The sequence below is a fragment of the Tiliqua scincoides genome, chromosome 4 (genome assembly GCF_035046505.1).
Source record: "Tiliqua scincoides isolate rTilSci1 chromosome 4, rTilSci1.hap2, whole genome shotgun sequence".
Lineage (NCBI taxonomy): Eukaryota > Metazoa > Chordata > Lepidosauria > Squamata > Scincidae > Tiliqua > Tiliqua scincoides.
Window position 1 is genome coordinate 133,679,061 of NC_089824.1, and position 22,213 is coordinate 133,701,273.

Here is a 22,213-nt window from a genome sequence, read left to right on the forward strand (position 1 = left end):
CCAGAATCTGGCATTTAGGCCAGATTCTAACCCCCCTCCCAAGCAGCCAGGCCTTACTCCAGGCTGCTCAGATCTGCACCATAGATTTAGGTTGTGCTGATCCAAGTAGCCCCATAGGGGCAGCTGCTGCATGCCACAGAGTAAGGGGAATTCATTCCCCTTACTCCCAGTTGCACTGCAACCTGGCTCGACCCTGCTCTGTATGCAGCACAGCTGACCTGCCTGCTCCAGGGCAGGTTAGGATTGGGTTGAAAACACTGTTTTCAAACACCTCTAGCTATTGCAACCAACATGAAAAAGCAACACCCTTGCCCCTGTTTATTTTCCTTGTGGTAATGGGAAACCTCCACATTTATTTATTTACAGGTGCAGCCTATTTATCCACTGATTTTTTATCTGTGGATTTGTCTCAACGAGAATGGGATGGGGGTACTGAAAGTCATACACACCTTTGCCTCCTTTGCCCTAAGCTGGCATCTCGATCCGTTTCCAGGCAGCCCAAAACACTGCAAAAAGGCTCCGCCTCACCCAGGCAGGGAAATAGTGCTGGAGACCTGGAAGAGGTTCCCCTTGCAAGGAACAGTAACATTCCTGGAGTCCCTGAGCCAGCCGAGGCTGAAGAGGGGAAGGGGGGACCAAAAACCTCTGTAGCCAGAACATGTACAGCAAGGTGGAGTGCTCTCTCTCTCTCTCTCTCTCTCTCTCTCTCTCACACACACACACACACACACACACACACACACACACACACACACACACGGGCAGGTGCAGTAGCAACAGAAGGGATTGCTTTAAAAAACCCTGGGAGTGTTTGTCAAGCCTTGGAGAGACAGGTGAGGGTTAGCAGAGAGCTAGACCACAAGTTCCAGAATGCTCCGGGGCAGAGGAGTTTCCATGATGGCTGCGGCCAGGGAGGGCTGTAGGAGCAGCAGCAGCGAAGAGGAGGAGGAGGAGAACCTGCAGTGCTGTCGGGAGGCTGCCTGGGACACAGAGGACTCCCAAGCAAGCTCAGGATCGCAATTTTTTTCCCCAAATGGGGTTTTTACAAGTTTTATTCAGGCGCAATAGGGTCCTCCATTTCTCCAGATGTTTTCCTTCGTGATGCAATCATTGTCCTGGCTGCATAGCTCTTGTACTTTCCAAGCTTTCAGAGGCAGCTGCAAAACATTCCTCAGACTTCGTCTTTAGCCAGCAGGTTCCGGACCCCTGTCCAAGGCAAAACCTGAGCTGATTCTTCTTAGCTTTTTCAGGCAAGGCAACAGCTTAACCTCCAGACCATACCTCCTACATATCTCTCTGCCTCAGTAGCATACATGATTCTGAAACAGAACTGTCTGATGGACAGAGGCTGGATTTCCATTTCCAAACACTGGAATGTTGGTGGACAGGACATGAACAACTGAATAGTTTATCATTTCCTTTGTGCACTCCAGCCTTTTTTCTCAAGTCATCTTCGGGCGGGGGGGACGGGGACGGACGGACGGAATATGGTTGCCACAAAGGAATAGAATGAAACTAGCTATCATGCAAGCAGTGAGTCTTCAGATACTTAATGCCCACAGAATCATTTCCTTACTCATCCCTTGGCCCACATGGGTTAGACAAGATTATCCAATGGGATAATGCAATCTGACAATTTTACAATTACTTTAAGCTTGAACAAATGAGAGCTGAGAAGCAATCTAAAAACCAGATCATTAAGATAATGATTTATCTTAGCCCACTAAGAGAAGTCCATTAGGAGCACATGAAACGAAGTCCTCAATTTGCACAAATTTTCCACTCTTCCTCAGTCAGATGCACATTTCATTGTACAGTCAACCTCTGCCTTTCCAGCTCTTTCTTGGATTATATAAATTCTTGCACAATCTGGCCACTCATCCCATCCCCAATCCCACCCTCAACAGACAGTGAGTTATATGCAAAGAAAGTGAATCCTGACAAACCAACAGTTAGGGAAATAAGCCAAGACAGTCAAGACTAACTTAAATCCTGTTGATTTCATTAATGCTTAGTCAGGACTTACTTTCTTTGGATACAATCCCGTTAACCAGACACAAGAAAGATTTGAGATAATTGAGTGCACAGCAGAATATCACCTATGTTGTAAATGAATCCTGGAAGATTATCATGTTATCCCTAATGTTTCAGTGACAGAAGTACTACCCTTGATTTGTTAATGAATGATTAAGGACACAGGTGGACCTCCATATCAGTGGTGGACCTGTTGGCTCGGAATCCACACTGCGATTCTGGATAGACGCTCTCTGCAAGTACCTGGAGCCTCTTTAGTACAACTCGGGCAAACAGCTTTCCTACAACGCTAAGGAGAGAGATGCCGCGGTAGTTGTTGCAGTCACCCCTGTCACCTTTGTTCTTGTACAGCGTGATGATGTTTGCATCCCTCATGTCTTGAGGTACTCCACCTTCTCTCCAGCAGAGACAGAGGATTTCATGCAGCTCAGTGACGATGATCTCTTTGCAGCATTTTAGGACTTCAGCAGGGATGCTGTCTTTTCCAGGTGCCTTGCCAAAGGCAAGGGAGTCCAGGGCCACGTGAAGTTCTTCTAGGGTTGGTTCACTGTCAAGCTCTTCCAGCACAGGCAGGCACTCAATGTTGTTCAGTGCTTCTTCGGTGACTACATTTTCTCTGGAATATAGCTCATATTGCTGATATGGTATTCTCCCTTAGCTGATATGGTATTCTCCCTTAGACAACTGCAGGAGAAATGCAGGGAACAACGACAGCCACTCTTTATAGCCTTCATAGATCTCACAAAGGCTTTCGACCTGGTCAGCAGAGACGGCCTCTTCAAGATTCTCCCCAAGATTGGATGTCCACTCAGGCTCCTCAGCATCATCAGATCCTTCCACAAGGACATGAAGGGCACTGTTGTCTTCGATGGCTCCACATCAGACCCTTTTGACATCCGAAGCGGAGTGAAGCAGGGCTGTGTTCTTGCACCAACCTTGTTTGGGATTTTCTTCGCTGTCCTGCTGAAGCAGGCCTTTGGAACTGCAACAGAAGGCATCTATCTCCGGACCAGATCAGACGGAAAGCTCTTCAACCTCTCCAGACTGAGAGCAAAATCCAAAGTCCAGCTGAAATGTCTGCGTGACTTCCTCTTTGCCGACGATGCAGCTGTCACTACCCACTCTGCCAAAGATCTCCAGCAGCTCATGGATCGTTTTAGCAAGGCCTGCCAAGATTTTGGACTGACAATCAGCCTGAAGAAAACACAGGTCATGGTTCAGGATGTGGACTCACCTCCCTGCATTACAATCTCTGAGCATGAACTGGAGGTTGTCCATGACTTTGTGTACCTTGGCTCAACGATCTCCGACACTCTTTCTCTCGATGCTGAGCTAAACAGGCGCATCGGTAAAGCAGCTACCACGTTTTCCAGACTCACAAAGAGAGTCTGGTCCAACAAGAAGCTGACGGAACATACCAAGATCCAGGTCTACAGAGCTTGCGTCCTGAGTACACTTCTGTACTGCAGCGAGTCATGGACTCTTCGCCCACAACAGGAGAGGAAACTGAGCGCTTTCCACATGCGCTGCCTCCGACGCATCCTCGGCATCACCTGGCAGGACAAAGTTCCAAACAACACAGTCCTGGAACGTGCTGGAATCCCTAGCATGTATTCACTGCTGAAACAGAGACGCCTGCGTTGGCTTGGTCATGTCGTGAGAATGGATGATGGCCGGATCCCAAAGGATCTCCTCTATGGAGAACTCGTGCAAGGAAAGCGCCCTACAGGTAGACCACAGCTGCGATACAAGGACATCTGCAAGAGGGATCTGAAGGCCTTAGGGATGGACCTCAACAAGTGGGAAACCCTGGCCTCTGAGCGGCCCGCTTGGAGGCAGGCTGTGCAGCATGGCCTTTCCCAGTTTGAAGAGACACTTTGCCAACAGTCTGAGGCTAAGAGGCAAAGAAGGAAGGCCCATAGCCAGGGAGACAGACCAGGGACAGACTGCACTTGCTCCCGGTGTGGAAGGGATTGTCACTCCCGGATTGGCCTTTTCAGCCACACTAGACGCTGTGCCAGAACCACCTTTCAGAGCGCGATACCATAGTCTTTCGAGACTGAAGGTTGCCAATACAAAAAAAAGGACACAGGAAAAGTCATTTTATTTGCTCAGTGCTTGCCAACAATCACTTTAACCAGCAAGATCTAAAAATGTATATTTATTTGTTGCTGTATTCATATACCACCTTTCCTTCTCCTCAGAGTACTCTTTGGATATTGCTCAAGGCGGTTTACATAGGCAGGCTTCCTAGACCCAATAAGGGTCTTTACAAATGTTGTTCTATATTTACAGAACCCTTTAAATTCCAGCTTTTATCCTTCAATGGCTTAGCCAGCTTCCTCTTAGCTTCAGGAACACTCCAAGCTTTTCACAGGCAAGGCACACAGATGCCAGTAGGAGATTTCCAGCTGTTGTCCTTCTCATCACGGACATTCTCAACTTTTCAACTGCTCTTCCACCACGGCACCAAGGGTCACGACAGTTGATTACTGACTTTTCTGGTGTTGACAGTCCCAGACTGTGCCTACTTAGCTTTTCAGTAGTCTTCAGGCACCTCTACTGCTGGACCACACCTTTTATCTTTATATTGAGAAGTAAAGACGGGTGCCAAAGTTTAAGGCATGTTATATTCCCCAGAGAGTGGTTTTTCCACAGTCAGGTTCCACAGTCAGGTTCTCTCTCAGTTCCTCCACACTATTCCATCATAAAAATTTGCCAGTTCATTTCATCGCAGATAGTTAAACCCCAGTTCACAAACTGGCAGATCAAAAGGGAAGGTATCAAGGGCTTCTACAATCCCCAACAGCGTTCTTCATCATTCAGTGAGTGTCCAGTAGTCTCAGCATTGATTTACACTCATAGCCCATCTTTTGTCCACAAGGTTGTATGCATGGGGTTCTCAGGTGGTTACCCATCCAGGTTCTGACCAAACCCACACCTGCTTAGCTTCTGCAAGTTGGTTGTATCATGTGTTTTCATATCTGTCTTAGGACTAGTAGAAACCCAGTTCTCTTACCCATGCAAAGAAGGATAGGACTAGATAGATAAGAATTGGTTCTCAAGCAAGGCAACAACCCCAAGTTTCCCTGAAGGGGCTTCCACTGATTATATTATTCTTAGTCCAGTTTATTTATTTATATTCCACCTTTCTTCAATTACAGAACTCAATACAGTTAGTATGCAGTTCCCAGGTAGTTACCCATGCAAGTACTGATCAGACATCGGCCTGCTTATATAATTAGGCAGCTGTAAACCTAAGACCACATTTTGGTAGCTTTACTAGTAACACTACTGGATTTAAACAATATACTTGCAAATACCAGGCGTGAATTATACTATTCTAGCCTTTCAATCGTAAATATTTTCACTGGTGTATCTACCAAACATTCCTGCCATGCCAACATTAAATCCCAGTATTGCTGTCGCCATACTTAGCCACCCCATCCCAAGCATATAATATAAACAGAACTGTATGAGGTTCTAAGAGCATAAAAATGGGAAATGAAGAAAAGTAGTTTCTTTTTGAAAGGAGAGAGGTCTTTCATTTTAACATACAGTAGTATAATCCCATTAAGGTCTAATAGAAAAAGAAATTACACAGCCTGCGATGTAGTGAAAATTAAATACAAATTAGGAGCAAACCCAGCCTCGCTTTAACAAAAAATCATTGTACAATTTCCTTAATACTTGTGCAATTTAGATGAACAATTTTCATTCATACATACAGTTTATTATAAATATAAAACAAGGCACCCCTTAAGCATTTTTAGTTACAAAAAACATTTACGTTTTTTAGTGTGCAGAGAGAGGTTTAGCATTCACGCAGCTTCAAAACCGAAGTACAGCCTCAAGGGAAGCCTCTCCGCTGACAAATTAATACCTTAGAGAATAGAGCTGAATGGTGGCAATGAACTCATTTGTTCCCCCAATAATGAAGAATGACTCTTTCTTTACCACATCTGTGACTGTTGCTATGGTGACCCAGACTTACCTCATTGCTTCTCGAAGTGCTCCTCGCTCACCAAGAGTCGTGTGCTTGATGTCATCAAAATTATTTTCCAGCTTGTCACAGATCTGCAGTAAAATGTATAATATATATATATATATGTAAAAAAAAAAATCAAAACAGGAGAATCCACAATAAAAAGCGGAATTTCCAAGTTGGGTAAAGCCCCCGTTCTAGTTGGATAAATTGCCTACATTCATTCTCAGTGCAAACATAGCTGATTATATTGATTACATATTCACACAAATTAGTCATTTTTACTTTTAATTGCATAGGAGTAATTAAAAATGACACTGTGAACTCAGCAACAAAATTCCTATGAAGCTTATGATATGGTTGCCATGGCAATCCTCTTATCAACATTCTATAAAGTAGGAGATAAAATTTCATCCTTTCTGCTTTGCTCTCCTCTCCAAAAAGAACAAATACATATTATCTTTTTTGTAGGATGTATGACTATGAAGGAGGCATCATCAGATAGACCTGCTAAAGTCATACATGTTCGCTGCCTGGAAACAAAATACCAAATTTATAACAATAATTAACAGCCCCTTAAAATTGCAGGAAAACAGATGAAAGGGTGGACCAAAAAGTCCAGACTCCCAACAGCTCCAAAGTTCTATAGCACACTCACAAAGTAGATTTGCTAAACATTGCATGAACTAACTTTTTTCAGACTGAAAACTAACTTCAGACTGAAAACTAACTTCAGTAAGTTCACTCAGAAACTCAGTCCTCCCCCCTCCCCAAAACTGGAAATAATTTTTGTTCCCAATCCAAGTTGATCAGAGCCTTGAAAAGAAGTTCCACTTTCATGGGTTATCCACTGGGCAAGTTGGGAAAAAAGAAAAGGTGGACGCCCCATATAAAAGACACTACAAGCAGCCAGTGGAGAAAATCTCAGCTAGCTGCTCCTGATACTATTTTTAAGTGGCTGCACTTCCCAAAACTGGAAAGTCAGAGGAAGGGCCACCACCTCCATGGGTACCTTCTAGCTCCCTTCTGGCTGCTCCCAATACTCTTTTTTAAAGGGTTAGATCACCCAAAATGGAGAGATCATCCCCATGTGGAATCCTCTGATCTGAAGATTCTCCATGGGGGTGAGGCTGTCCAGTGGCACAGCAATGGGGAGCAGGGGTGTGGTCCTCCCCAGGTACCAACCATAATGGGGCATTAAGGGGAAAGGGGCATTAAAGGAATGCCAAAACCGCTCCTGCCCTGGCCACACCAGCCTCAGACATGCCACCTTCCAGCCAGCAGGAAGTTCAGTCGTCTCTGAAGAGCAGTGAGCAGGAGAGCCAGTGGCACTCACCACAGCCAGAATGGACATGTACCCACACCTGGTGCACCACAGCCAGTCTCTCCGCACACCAGCAGTGAAAGCTTGGCAGCCCAAAAGTGACATAATGACATGATGAAAAATGTAAACTATTGAATGAACTTCTGACTACAGAAATGCCTTGTTTTCAAGACTATTTCTTGTGATGATAGAAATCTCTACGGCTTAGGGATTTCATTTTTATCCTTAATCTCCAAGGAGCTCATGATGGCATATAAGGTTATCAAACACCTCCCTCCGCCCCACACCACACACAAACACACTCCATTTTATTACCACTACACCACAGTGAGGTAGCTTGGAATGAAAGAGAGTGACAGGCTAAAGATCACTCAAGGAACTTCATGGCCAAACAGGGATTCAAAACTGGGTGTCCCTGCCCCAATCCAACACTCTCTAGTCTAAACTGTATACTACACTGGCTCTCTACAATCTGGTCTAACCTTTGGACTAAATGTGATGTCAGTGGGTGGGTTTGAAATTCTTGTACATCACAATCAAAATGATGTGCATGAATTCATATCATTCCTCCCTATGACACAATGACCCAATTTCAAGACAGTGGTTTGGCTGCCCTCAAAGACACTGTTTGCAAGAAACTACAAGTCTCCACATTGGAGCCGATTACCTTGTTGTTTTTTCAAAACTATTGCAGTCAGATTATCATAGCAGCTACATGAATAGACCCTACTCAAAGGTGCTGGTTCACATATCCCCAGAAAGAGCTGTGTAGGTGTAACCAAGTCTTTTGAAGATTCTCAGAAATAAAAACAGGTAAAATATAAGAGGATGTCATCTTGGTTTCCCTCCCTATTCTCTCTCTTTTTAAAGAAGTGTTGTTTATTCTCTCATCATTGTGACTTTTATTTATAATTTGGTTTTTCAATTGCCACTTATTCTTAGCCTTTATTGTTGCAAGTCTTAATTAGAAAACACTAGAAATCAGAAACATTTTTAAAAGATGATCACCCACTTCAGGATTCTTCTGGAGGAAACAGTTTGCATTTAACTCCAATTATTCTTCATTTTGGCAACGCTTGTTAATTCTACCAACAGGAGTAGCTCACTCCCCACCACTGGGATGCACAGAAAAGAATGAATCAATCCCTCATGAACATGATGAACCTGTGGGTACTGCACCCAAATCCAAGCTTGGAAAAAGGAATGACACTCATAGAGAAATTAATACCAACCAACAGTACTTCTGGACACCCACAGTATAGAAAAACAAGCTGCTTTTGAATTTCCATGGGGAAATGGAGCCAAACCCCCTATTTCAGCCACAGGTTTGTCAGCGATAAAGAAAAGTGACAAACATGGAACAGAAAATAAAGATGGCTTCTGGTCAATTCACTAGCCCTGTTTCAGAAGTCGGTGGATAGGCCTTCGCAGAATCAATACCTACAGCATAGAACAGTGTCTTCAGCAACATACACATGTCTGCGCATGTGTGATCCTGGGCTCAGTAACAAAGTCTATACTTTGCATGCAGAAGGTCCTAAGTAAATTCCTCCCTGTAGCTACTACAGAATTAGCGTGTGGTGCCTCCAATCTATCCTGCTGTTTGTCCTGAAGGTGATAATTTGAACACCACAGGCCAAAATAAATTCTAATAAGTAAGATGTGCAACATGCTACAGGGAAAATAATCATCATTTTTGACCAGTCAAATCAAGAGGATGATATGGCTCTGGTCTAGTTTGCACGATATGATGGATGGAAGCACCATATCCTGGTTTGGCTTTGTTTCTAGGAACTCTGCCAGAAGGCAGGCTCCAGCACAGTGAGGAGACTCATTGAAGAGAACAGGCCTGTTTTTATGCCTGTGGACCCCATGTGATCCTATCAAGTTATGCCATAAACACATTGGTGGTCTTTTATTGCATTCCTGCTACAGGATAACTATCTAGGCATAGACAAAACTCTGGCTACCATCCTATACACACTTTCCTGGGAGTAAGCCTCATTGAATATAATGGAATTTCTAAGTAGTCCTCCCTAGGATTGTGCTGCTTGTTTCTGTTCCATCCAAACTTCATGTGTTTTCCTTTGATTTCCAAACTTTAGTGTTCTTCCACTAAAATGCCCAGATTTTTTCTTTATCACTGGTGAGGGGTGGACAACCCAGATTTGAATACCTATTTCTTCCACATATTCCTTACCTAAGCAGTGAGTGAAAGTACACATTTTTATATGTGTTTTTCCACAAATGTGTGGAATCAGCATCTTCTAAATGTGATGCACTAGTGAGCGGAAGGATCTGGAGCATGCATCACTTTCACCAAGGTAAGAATTTGGTATCATCCTCATGACTCAAATTCAAACTGATTAGAAAAAAAAAAATTCTAGGATTACAATATTTAATTCTGCTAATCAGTAGACTGCTAACTAAAAGCTACAGCCATTCAAAATTACCCCTACAGATTAATTGATGATGGACTCCACTTAGTGGGACTATGAATTAGACTCACACTTGTTTATTTTTTAAGTTCTTCTGGTGCATTAGTATATTAGGGTATGAATACAAATCTTCAGAATGGTCTTTAATGGTAGCTTTGGGGTGCAACCCTAACCCCTTATGTCAGTGCTTTCCAGCACTGGCATAGCAGTGCCAATGGGACGTGTGCTACATCCTGCAGTTGGGTGTCACTCATGGAGCCCTCCTCAAGGTAAGGGAATGTTTGTTCCCTCACCTCAGAGCTGCATTGCCCTTATGTCAGTGCTGGAAAGCACTGACATAAGAGATTAGGATTGCACCCTTGGTCTATTAAACTGTAACTTGCATTTCCTTCAAAATCTCAAAATGGTGCTGCTATCTGGAAATACGCAAGTTTATTTAAATTTAATCAATCAGTATATTGATTGAAAGCCAGAAGATTCATCAACTAAACATTATTTAATTGGTTGACAGCACTAAAAGATTTCTTTACAACTGCTAAGCATGACATTCAAGAAACATCCATCAAGCGTCTTCCGTTTTATGCCTTTACTTTAATTGTATGATTCTTTCTAATATTTAGACGCATGGTCCAATAATTGTGTTAAAATGTGTTCTGCCTAAAAGAGGAGAGTGCACATGTATTAAATAATGTCACCCACTCTGCCAATCCGGCATCCATTTCCTAATGATGCCCTGTCTGTGGCTATTGTGAAATTATGACAGATAGCTCAGTTCTTTAAAAGACAAACATGAATGAAAAATAATTACCCAAGCTCCTTTATATCACTTTATTAAAAAGGCCTTATCAACTTGTCCAGCTAACGTCAAAATTAGCTTGTTATAACTTTTGAGATAATGCTACAGACATTTTAATATACACTATTAAACATCATGCTACTCTACTGACACTGCTAAGACATAATTACCAAATCAGCAAAGGATATTTGAAGCAAGCCTGTACAAGGAGCTCTTTTCTTTCATCTCTTTTTCAAGAAATCTGCAAGGCCTTTTTTAAAAATAAACCACACATTAGCTCTGTCCTCTGTTTAGTCACATGTGTTTTAATTCTTTTCCTCATCAGCAATATATTATTCCTCCTTTGTAAGAGAAGGAGGAAAAAATATTTTTCTCTCCATATTCACTGCAACCACAAAATGGATTACCCTCCATAGGACAAAGCACAATTCTTTATATTTATGCACAACTGTGAATGCATATGTGCACAAAGAAATCACATAAAATACAAAAGAACTTAAAAGCCTACTTCATTATTTAATTCTCAAAATTACCAAGATTACAATTTCCCTAGAGGGCACTGCTAGAGGTAATTTTCAAAACTAGGTAGCAAGACAACCCATTTTTTTTTCCTAAAATGGCAATAACCACCACCCCCTTTCTGCAAACTTCTAGTACCCTGGGTGTCCTTCGGGGAGGAAGGCAGAATATATATAAAATAAGAAAACCTCCCCCCTTCCTTGCAGGTGCCAATACTGTCAATATTACCTGAGAGTCCACCAAGAGGGTCCACCTGGCCAGGTCAATCTCTATACCATCAGTACCAGTGATAGTGGTAGCACCCAATTTGCCATTAGGGCAGGTGAGGAAGAAATGAAAGGGTTAAGTGCAGAACCACCAGCTACCTGGAACCAGCACTATCAGTCTGAACCTAATGGAAATCCATAGTTTTCTAGTGCATGCAGCGGCAGAATGAAAAGCAACAGCCATATGCATTTATCCATAAACTGCCATAGATGTGGCTTTCTAAAGACCCTTTTCCTAGCCACTACCCTCCGTGCTCAATTCATGACGCTGGTGCACAGTGAACAATAGATGCAATTGTGGAGGGGCAAGCAAACATGTCAGGTCAAACTGGCCAAACTCTGCTGAATCGATTTGAGTCCATGAAACAAAGAGAGCAACTTTGATGCTGTCCCAACTCTGAGCACACTTCAAAAAGCCCCCTTTTGCTTTTGTAGACTCAGATACACGCTCTTAGTTGTTCATATTGTGACCTGCTTGTTTGGAGACAGACCTTCATCTTTTTCCCAGAGAGTTAGAAGCACTTTGAAAGAGAGAGTGTTTGCTCCTTGTGGTGTGAACACATATTCCACTGTTGCTGCTGCAAAACAGGGTATCAGGAAGAAGCAATATAAAGATTTACATTTCTTGATCATCGAGACATTACAGCATGCAGAAAAAATATGTGTTCCTTTGTGGTTTTCTTTTTTGAAAGCAACTTTTATTGCTATTTAAAAACATTATTATAATGAGTTATACCCCTGGGGGCTGGGGATAAGAATAGACGCTCAGTTTGGCTGTACTTGTCATGTATTGTATTGGCAACCTTCAGTCTCGAAAGACTATGGTATCGCGCTCTGAAAGGTGGTTCTGGCACAGCGTCTAGTGTGGCTGAAAAGGCCAATCCGGGAGTGACAATCCCTTCCACACCGGGAGCAAGTGCAGTCTGTCCCTGGTCTGTCTCCCTGGCTATGGGCCTTCCTTCTTTGCCTCTTAGCCTCAGACTGTTGGCAAAGTGTCTCTTCAAACTGGGAAAGGCCATGCTGCACAGCCTGTCTCCAAGCGGGCCGCTCAGAGGCCAGGGTTTCCCACTTGTTGAGGTCCATCCCTAAGGCCTTCAGATCCCTCTTGCAGATGTCCTTGTATCGCAGCTGTGGTCTACCTGTAGGGCGCTTTCCTTGCACGAGTTCTCCATAGAGGAGATCCTTTGGGATCCGGCCATCATCCATTCTCACGACATGACCAAGCCAACGCAGGCGTCTCTGTTTCAGCAGTGAATACATGCTAGGGATTCCAGCACGTTCCAGGACTGTGTTGTTTGGAACTTTGTCCTGCCAGGTGATGCCGAGGATGCGTCGGAGGCAGCGCATGTGGAAAGCGCTCAGTTTCCTCTCCTGTTGTGAGCAAAGAGTCCATGACTCGCTGCAGTACAGAAGTGTACTCAGGACGCAAGCTCTGTAGACCTGGATCTTGGTATGTTCCGTCAGCTTCTTGTTGGACCAGACTCTCTTTGTGAGTCTGGAAAACGTGGTAGCTGCTTTACCGATGCGCTTGTTTAGCTCGGTATCGAGAGAGAGAGTGTCGGAGATCGTTGAGCCAAGGTACACAAAGTCATGGACAACCTCCAGTTCATGCTCAGAGATTGTAATGCAGGGAGGTGAGTCCACATCCTGAACCATGACCTGTGTTTTCTTCAGGCTGATTGTCAGTCCAAAATCTTGGCAGGCCTTGCTAAAACGATCCATGAGCTGCTGGAGATCTTTGGCAGAGTGGGTAGTGACAGCTGCATCGTCGGCAAAGAGGAAGTCACGCAGACATTTCAGCTGGACTTTGGATTTTGCTCTCAGTCTGGAGAGGTTGAAGAGCTTTCCGTCTGATCTGGTCCGGAGATAGATGCCTTCTGTTGCAGTTCCAAAGGCCTGCTTCAGCAGGACAGCGAAGAAAATCCCAAACAAGGTTGGTGCAAGAACACAGCCCTGCTTCACTCCGCTTCGGATGTCAAAAGGGTCTGATGTGGAGCCATCGAAAACAACAGTGCCCTTCATGTCCTTGTGGAAAGATCTGATGATGCTGAGGAGCCTGGGTGGACATCCAATCTTGGGGAGAATCTTGAAGAGGCCGTCTCTGCTGACCAGGTCGAAAGCCTTTGTGAGATCTATGAAGGCTATAAAGAGTGGCTGTCGTTGTTCCCTGCATTTCTCCTGCAGTTGTCTAAGGGAGAATACCATATCAGTGGTGGACCTGTTGGCTCGGAATCCACACTGCGATTCTGGATAGACGCTCTCTGCAAGTACCTGGAGCCTCTTTAGTACAACTCGGGCAAACAGCTTTCCTACAACGCTAAGGAGAGAGATGCCGCGGTAGTTGTTGCAGTCACCCCTGTCACCTTTGTTCTTGTACAGCGTGATGATGTTTGCATCCCTCATGTCTTGAGGTACTCCACCTTCTCTCCAGCAGAGACAGAGGATTTCATGCAGCTCAGTGACGATGATCTCTTTGCAGCATTTTAGGACTTCAGCAGGGATGCTGTCTTTTCCAGGTGCCTTGCCAAAGGTAAGGGAGTCCAGGGCCACGTGAAGTTCTTCTAGGGTTGGTTCACTGTCAAGCTCTTCCAGCACAGGCAGGCACTCAATGTTGTTCCGTGCTTCTTCGGTGACTACATTTTCTCTGGAATATAGGTCAGAGTAGTGCTGCACCCAGCGTTCCATCTGCTGCGCCCGATCCTGGATGACCTCGCCTGTGGCAGATTTCAGAGGGGCAATTTTCCTCTGTGTTGGACCTAGGGCCTGCTTGATACCATCATACATCCCCTTGATGTTGCCCGTGTCAGCTGCTATCTGTATCTCGGAACAGAGCTGGAGCCAGTAGTCGTTAGCACATCTCCTGGCAGTCTGTTGGACTTTGCTGCGAGCAGTTCGGAGGACCTGCAGGTTGCGCTCACTGGGACAGGCCTTGTATGCTGCTTGAGCTCTCCTCTTTTCCTCAATGACTGGTGTCAACTCCTCAGAGTGGGCTTCAAACCAGTCTGCCGCCTTGTTGGTCTTCTTGCCGAATATGGACAAGGCGGTGTTGTAAACGGTATTCTTGAAATGTTCCCATCTGTTGGATGCGTTTGCGTCGGCCGGGCCTGGAAGAGATTCCTCAAGCGCTTGTGCAAATTCCTCCACTTTTCTCTGATCCCGGGTCTTGCTGGTATCAATGCGAGGTCTTCCTTCCTTTTTCGTGTGATACAGTCGCTTTGTTTGCAGTTTCACTCTGCTGCACACCAGGGAGTGGTCAGTGTCGCAGGCAGCACCATGATAACTGCGTGTGATCTTGATGCTGGGAAGGCTGGAGCGTCTGGTGAGGATCAGGTCGAGCTGGTGCCAGTGCTTTGATCTTGGATGTCTCCAAGAGACTCTATGTTGGGGCTTTGTGTTGAAGAACGTGTTGCTGACACAGAGACCGTGATGACAGCAAAACTCTAGCAGGCGTTGGCCATTTTCGTTCATCCTCCCAGTGCCAAACTGACCTAAGCAAGTGGGCCATGAACTGTTATCAGCATCAACTCTAGCATTGAAATCGCCGAGGATGAACAATGGCTCTTTTACAGGGATTTTCTTAACAGTGGTGGCCAGGTCATCATAGAATTTGTCTTTGGCTTCTGCTGGAGACGACAGAGTCGGTGCATAAGCACTGATGAGAGTGACAGGTCCTACTGATGACTGGAGCTGCAGGGACAAAATTCTTTCACTTCCCACAGTAGGTGGGATGATGGATTTCAGCAGGGTATTTCTGACCGCAAAGCCAACGCCATGTTCCCTGGTTTCGTTTGGTGGTTTTCCCTGCCAGAAAAATGAGAAATTTCTCTCCTTGACAGATCCGGAATCTGGCAGCCTAGTCTCTTGAAGGGCGACGATGTCCATCTGCAGTCTGCTCAGCTCCATGTCGATGACAGCTGTTTTGCGTGCGTCGTCTATTTCTTGCAGGTCATCAGAGAAGCCAGGTGTCATTGTCCTAACGTTCCAGGTGCCCAGCTTTAGGGCAGTAGTTTTCTGTTTCTCTTACTTTTCATAAAGTAGTTTTCTGTTTCTCTTACTTGTCATAAGAGGCGACTAAACAGCGATCTATTCCACTGGGTAGATGGGACTCGTTAGCCTGGGAAGGCAGCTCATCTGAGAGAAGGAAAACTCTAATCCCAAACCTCCACTGCCTTGTGGCTACATCCAGTTATGGAAAAGGCTTCAGGAGTCAACCTCGAGGCAAAACCCGGAGCCGGAGTCCATGAGGCAGTTCATGGCTGAACACAGTCACGTTCTGGCAACTCCTGCCACGCCGCTGGAACCAACCGAATTGGCTTCTGCCTTTCCATTGGACCATTTCAGCAACATGGAGAGGGGGGATTTGCTGCATGGGAAACAGTCTATCCTCCATATCTACTTTACCCAGGCTTCGCACACTGGAGAGGACACTCTGTTCCAGAACCACCATTCAGAGCACGATACCATAGTCTTCCGAGACTGAAGGATGCCAACAATCTATAATGAGTCACAAGAAGTAAATCTTGCATCCAACTCAGCATTCACAATCAATTAACAGAAATGCGACAGATCTGGTGAACTTTGTGCTTTACTCTGTCAGTAAGTGAAAATAAAATCCAACTTTGCATAGAAGTATTAATTGGCTGCCTTCTTTCTCGAACTCTTATGTAGTTTGTTAACTTGCCCACTGCTGCATGTTCTTGAAGTTTATTCTCCTAGTCGACAACTGAGGGAGGAGCTCCTTATCTTGAAGTTCAGCAGGTTCTTGCAGTCGTGGTTATATATGCAAGAAGCTCAAAGATTCATCTGCATCTTCTCCATACATTTCAGAACAAATGTAAAGGATCAAAACCTAATTTTACGTTTACTACTTTTCCAACATCACCTTTTTTAATTTCTCTGCTTGGCCACAAGTCCACTGCATACTATTTTGTTGTTCTTTGAGCACTTCCAGCATTTCTTAAGCAGCGCCCCATTTATTTTACGAAGCTTATATGATGCTGTGTACCATCTAACTACCATCTCAGTGCAGTTCTCTCTTGAATTTACACACAATGAAAAATTACTACCTTTCCCCATCTGTACTCCCATACATCAAGTGTCATCTTTTCCCCAAGATCTTGACTCCAAGTTATCATGCAAGCCTCTATTTTTCACTGCAGAGAAGAACAAGATACTAAATGCTTATACACTTCTTGAGGAATGATATTTTTCACTCTGGTAAAAATGCACTTTTTCAAAAGGAGTACATTCTCTTGGGGAGAAAAATCACCCATCCACAGTTTCCTATGACATCTGCGTAGTTATAAATATTAACACGAAGGGTGGTTATCAAAATTCATCATTTAACTTTCTCATAAGTTCAGAAATACCTCTCCTTAAACAGATCAATATGCCTATATCAGCCTTTTTGTTTCCAAATAAGTACTTCTCTTACAGCCAAACTCGAATTTAGCTGCCTTCCCCGCTGTTGTCAACACTGCTGTGGGGGAGTCCATCTTAAAGATAGAAGCAGACTGTTCCACTGCTGAATGCTTCTTACCATCATGAACTTCTTCCTAACATTTAATTGAAAACTCTTTTGCTATCATTTAAGCCCATTTGCCCTGGTCCTAACCTCCAGCGCAACAAAGAACAAATCCTCTCCATCTTCCACATGACAGCCCCTCAGACATTTGTAGATCATTATCTTGTCACCTCTTAACAGCCTGTTTTCCAAACTAAACATGCCCAGCTCCTCCAGCCTTTCCTCACAGGACATGCTCTCAAGACCCCTCACCAAGACTCCCTCTTTGGACCTGCTCCAGTGTGTCAATATCCCTCTTAAATGGCTGTGCGCAACACTGGTACGCAGGACTGGACACAATATTCCAGGCGACAAAAGGAAAATAGAGTGGTACCGTTACTTCTCACCGTTACTTCTCACATTTGGGATACTATATTTCTGCCAATCCAGTGTACACGTGAGGCCCATGATGTGCAGCACAGGTATAGAAATGTAGAAGAGTGAGATTTTGGTACACGGGTAAGTGAGTACATGGGTAACTTCTAAAGGGGGAGAAGGGTTTTCAGCAGCAGCGACACATTCATCATCATGTCTAGCTTGGCCCTACGACACTGCCAAGACAAGAAGATAAAGAGTAATTAATTCCCAGTTTTTAACAGCAATTAAAGTAGAAAATGAAAACACAAGCACAGAGGGGAGGGGGCAGGAGGGAAGCATTTCTGGTGGCTTTCTGCCAAGTTATTTCCTGTGGGTCTTGATAAGGTCTAAAAGTTTCAACTATGATGGAATAATTATCCAGTATTTATATCTTATCTCTCTTAACAGTTGTGTAATGCGGTATGATACCAAACCAAACAACTGAAAGAGGCTTATGATAGCAAAAGCAAGCACAAAGAGACACAATTACAAAGTCAAAAGCAAAGGGGGAGGGAAGGTCACAAGAAGTTGGGAACTGTTCTCATGCAAGAAAGAAACACCATACTAAAATCTGGAAATGAGAGAAGAGTCTCTGTGAGATGATATTGATATTAAAAGTGTCAAATTTATGCAAATATTTCAGGCTACTGTGCAAAAATGCAGTCTCAACACCAGTACATGCCCAGTGATCAGAAATGGAGACAAGCAAAAATGAACAGCTCACTCCAGCTGAGACATTTCCACACTTGGCCATTGTGAAAGACAGAGTGCCAGACTAGATGGATCCATGGTTCTTATGTTGTGAATCACCTGTAATAAAAGCACTCACTACAAGAGAGACCACATCAGTCAGACACCACAAGCAACTTGCAGATTTGAAGAAGTTCCACTTAGGTCAAGGCAGTCCAACTTTTGGCAGCCCGCTGCAGGACCCTTGCATGGCGCCAGGCTGTACTAACCTGGAATTAACTGGTGGAGACATGATGACATCACCACCAATTACTTCTGCATTCTGAGCCCGGCAAAGTCAATCGGCAGGCTCAGAACGCAAGCAGAGGAGGCAGAGGTGGGTGCAGTGGAGTTTTCTATCTACGGTCACACTGTTCTGGCTTCTTCACCAAAGGACAAGCTGGAATAGCACAGCAGGGAGACCAAAAAGCTTCTGAGCCGGGAGGAGGTGGAGGGCTGCAGCTAGGCTGCCAAAAAGGGGCTCGTGGGCCACATGTGGCTCTCAGGCCTCACACTGGACCACCATGATTTAGGTTATTGGTACAATGGTATCAAAGATCATGGAGATAAAACCTCTCCCATCCAATTGGTGACATTCCAAGTAGGGTCCTTTGGTTGACTTCTTCAGTATTTTGTTAAAGTACCATGGACAAGCCGCTACACAAGCACTATTCATGCTCAGAAAGGTTCTCCTCATGGGCATTACATATACAAAGCACTCACCAGCAATGCCATGCATTTGCTCAGGGATGCAAACCACCTATTTAAATGCGCTTTCCCCTGCCTTTCAGTTAGCAAATAACCACTACCTTTGAGCTATAGGAGTGTTAGCATTTTGGATGGGGGTGGGGGGGGGAAGGTGGCTGGATGGGAAAGATCTGCAAACTTTTCTCCATGAAAAATTGCAGGTAATTTGGATCACTTATTGGGTCCCAACAGGGCCACAGCTCTGCTCTTTAGATTAAGTAGTTTCATGGTTAATCAAGCCTTGGTTACATCTGCTGTACCACTGTCCTCAGTGCATACGATACAGGTCAAATATATGTGTAAACAAAGAAAGTCATCAGTCAGTTACCAATGACTCAGATACTAAAATCACTAGCACAGAAGTGCTCTTAGCCTATCTTTGATTAGATCTGAGTACCAAGAGCATCTTTCAGGAGAATTCTGTGTCTAACAGGAATAAGTCCTTGGCTATTGAGATGTTCAACCTAAGTCTTATATCCCTGGTGGCAATTGTTTCCCACAATAACAATTTGCAGAAATAGCCATTTTGAGGGCAAATTGCCACTTCAGACAGGAAACTTTCCCTTCAAAAATAGTGGGGGGGGGGGGAAGGGAAGCAGTACACCTCCCTCATGGTGTGCTACACTTCGAAGCTGAATCAGGTGCTTCAAGGGACCACTTCTCATTCACTTCCAACTTTAAGTCTGTTTGATAAGATCTAGATTGTAACCAAGGCATGGCAATATAAATGACTACAACACTTTCTTTTACTTTTGCAAGAGCTTGTACAAGTCAGTCTCTCTCTCTCTCTCTCTCTCTCTCTCTCATCACAGAGAGAGAGAGAGCGAGAGCGAGAGAGACCCACCTAAGTACTAACTGTTATTTTCAAAGGGAGCTCCATCATTGCTTGTCTGTCTCAGCATGGTTCTCTGTAATTTTAGATCTTAACACACAAGGTACAGTTTTAATCTCATTAATTCTGCAGCAGAATTACCATTACCATCTTAACAGCAGACAAGAACACCATCTCAACACAACCCCTTCACTTTCTGGCAAGGCAGAAGCTGAAGGGAGTGTGGTCTCCATTTCTGAGTGGGGAAACGCTGTCCTGGAGGAGGACCCATAGCACAAGATCCTTCTACCCAGCCTACTGCTTCTTTCCGTATCCTTCAGTTTCACATTAATGCCAAGAAAACATGAGAAGGAGATTCACCCCTATTTTGAACATCCAACTTGAAAGGAAGTTTTCTGATCAACCAAAAGACTGACTACTGCATTGCAAATATTCGCTGGACCAAATGAATGTGTCATTTTACTAACACACAATATTTGTTTGGAACAAGTCAATATGGCTTCATGATTGGAAAACTATCCCTTCGTTTGGAAATATTGAGCCAACAAAATAAAAGTCATTTCCTTATTTATAATACTTCTGTGCCACCAGTTCCACCCCACTGAAGTGACTACCAAAGCAGTTCACAATATATCATTTTTAAAAAGTCTAAACAACAACTGAAACAGCAGCTAACCTGGCAGAAACAAAATTAAGATCAGGGAAAATAAAATGAAACACCATATAGGGGAGACACAATAATTCAAGGAAAAGCACAACAAAACAACATTTCTTCAGTGCCCATTTAAAAGTCGACATTGCGGGGCCACCTGAGTTTCATGGAGGAGGGAATTTAGAGTCCAGGTGATGCCAACAAAAAGGCTCTGTCCTGTATCCCCAGCAACTAAACCTTATAGCACAATCCTAACTTTGACTTGAGCCAGCGAAGCCAATCCCATGCTGACTCTGAGTGTTGAAAGTCGGCTGGGCTGGCACAAAGGCCCACACTGGTTTGGCAGAGCCACATCTGAACCCTATGCCGGCCAGCACTGTTAAGTTCACGCTGGGTGGTGCAGGAGCATAAGGAGGGTGATGGGAGGGCAATTTGGAGGTGGGGACGGGATGTTTTTGGGCAGGGGAAGGCAGAATGGGGGGACAATTGGGCCCAGGAGGTGGCTGGGATAGGCAGTGGTGATGCATGCCAAATCCAAACCCAGTTCCCCAGCTGGGCAGCCCTACACAGGGCTTCCCGGATTTGCACAAGCTGTATAGCTGACACCGATCTGAGAAGCCCTTAGTGGTGCCTGGAGCTTTACTCAGGATAAGGGGAAATATATCACCCACAGGAGACCTACAGCCTGCTCTTAAGCTGCATTGGATTGGTGCAGGATATATGCCTTGGCTGTGCCAGCACAGCTTAAGACTGGGCTGCTCGTAACATAAGGAGCCATCTTAAACAGGGTCAAAACATTGTTCAGGCTAGCTCAAAAAGGTCAATACTGACTGACAGTGGTACTCCAAGGTTTCAGGAAGGAATTCCTCTCTTCCCTACCTGGAGATGCTGGGGATTCAATCTGGGATCTTCACTATGCAAAGCACATGCTCTACCACTGCACCATAGCCGTTCTCTTAGGTAGTGGGAACACAACATCAGGTGAAGTCCACTATGCACACAGATTCATATAGGAAATGGCATGGAACCTGAAGGATCGCCAAGGAAACCAGGGGATCCCACAGCTTTGTTTCATAAGAACATAAGAACAGCCCCACTGGATCAGGCCATAGGCCCATCTAGTCCAGCTTCCTGTATCTCACAGCAGCCCACCAAATGCCCCAATTTCACATGCTATGTTTAATCAAAAGCATCTACATTACCACCCTATCTTTTTTGGCATATAAGCCCGTACCCACTACAGGCCCCTTGTCCCACAACAGCAAAACACTCACAAAATGTAGCTGCATAATATATTTTGTATCTTCCCAACAAGTTGCCAAAAGCAGTATCCAAACCATAAGAGCACAAAATCTGTTCTTCCTCAAGTAACCAAAAATCAATTGTATCAAAATTTAAAACAGCCACAACTTGAGAATAAACTGGTGTGCTCCATTGGCTTAGAACACATGCCTTTGTAACAACAGAAACAAAAATTTCGGAGAGAGGGAGAAAAAAAGCAAAAATCAGATGGAGGGCAAAATGGCACATCACCTAGCAGTAACTCCTTTGCTCTCCCTTCACTCTTCTTAATGGGTCAGAGTAGGATTTACTGGAAAACTGTCTCCGTCAAGGCTAGGAAGCCCCAACAGAAGAAAACACCAGATCAAGTTGGGGCATGGAACCCAGATGATTGGGGGAAGGGTATGGATCCATAAATGCAATGAAGCATTACCAAGTCCTTTATTTGGGTGCAACAGTCCTGAAAGTAAACTGCCATCCATCACACCCACTCTCTGTATATGAGCAAAACCATGAGCTCTTTTGCTCCCCTTTTTTCCAGAACAGCCATCAAGCTGGTCAACATGGAAAAAGCATGTGCCTATCATGTGGCCATAAGGAATGTCATATGACTATTTGAGAATTCACCTCCTTCCACATGAATCAGCTTAACCCAGTGGTATTCAAACTAGGGCATCGCGACGCCCCAGC

The 22,213-nt window shown here is 44.5% G+C and overlaps 1 protein-coding gene across 5 annotated transcripts in view; it reads right to left on the reverse strand.

Moving 5' to 3' along the window:
• The window catches only part of DPYD (dihydropyrimidine dehydrogenase), a 533,115-nt gene that overhangs the window by 449,558 nt on the left and 61,344 nt on the right, over positions 1-22,213 (reverse strand). For 4 of the 5 annotated variants that reach the window (XM_066623607.1, XM_066623609.1, XM_066623610.1 and 1 more), the window contains exon 3: positions 6,029-6,111. The exons of the other annotated variant lie outside the window; for it this stretch is intronic. In XM_066623607.1, the coding sequence (XP_066479704.1) occupies positions 6,029-6,111 (83 nt within the window). The remainder of the gene's footprint in view (positions 1-6,028; positions 6,112-22,213) is intronic. 5 annotated transcript variants of the gene reach the window in all.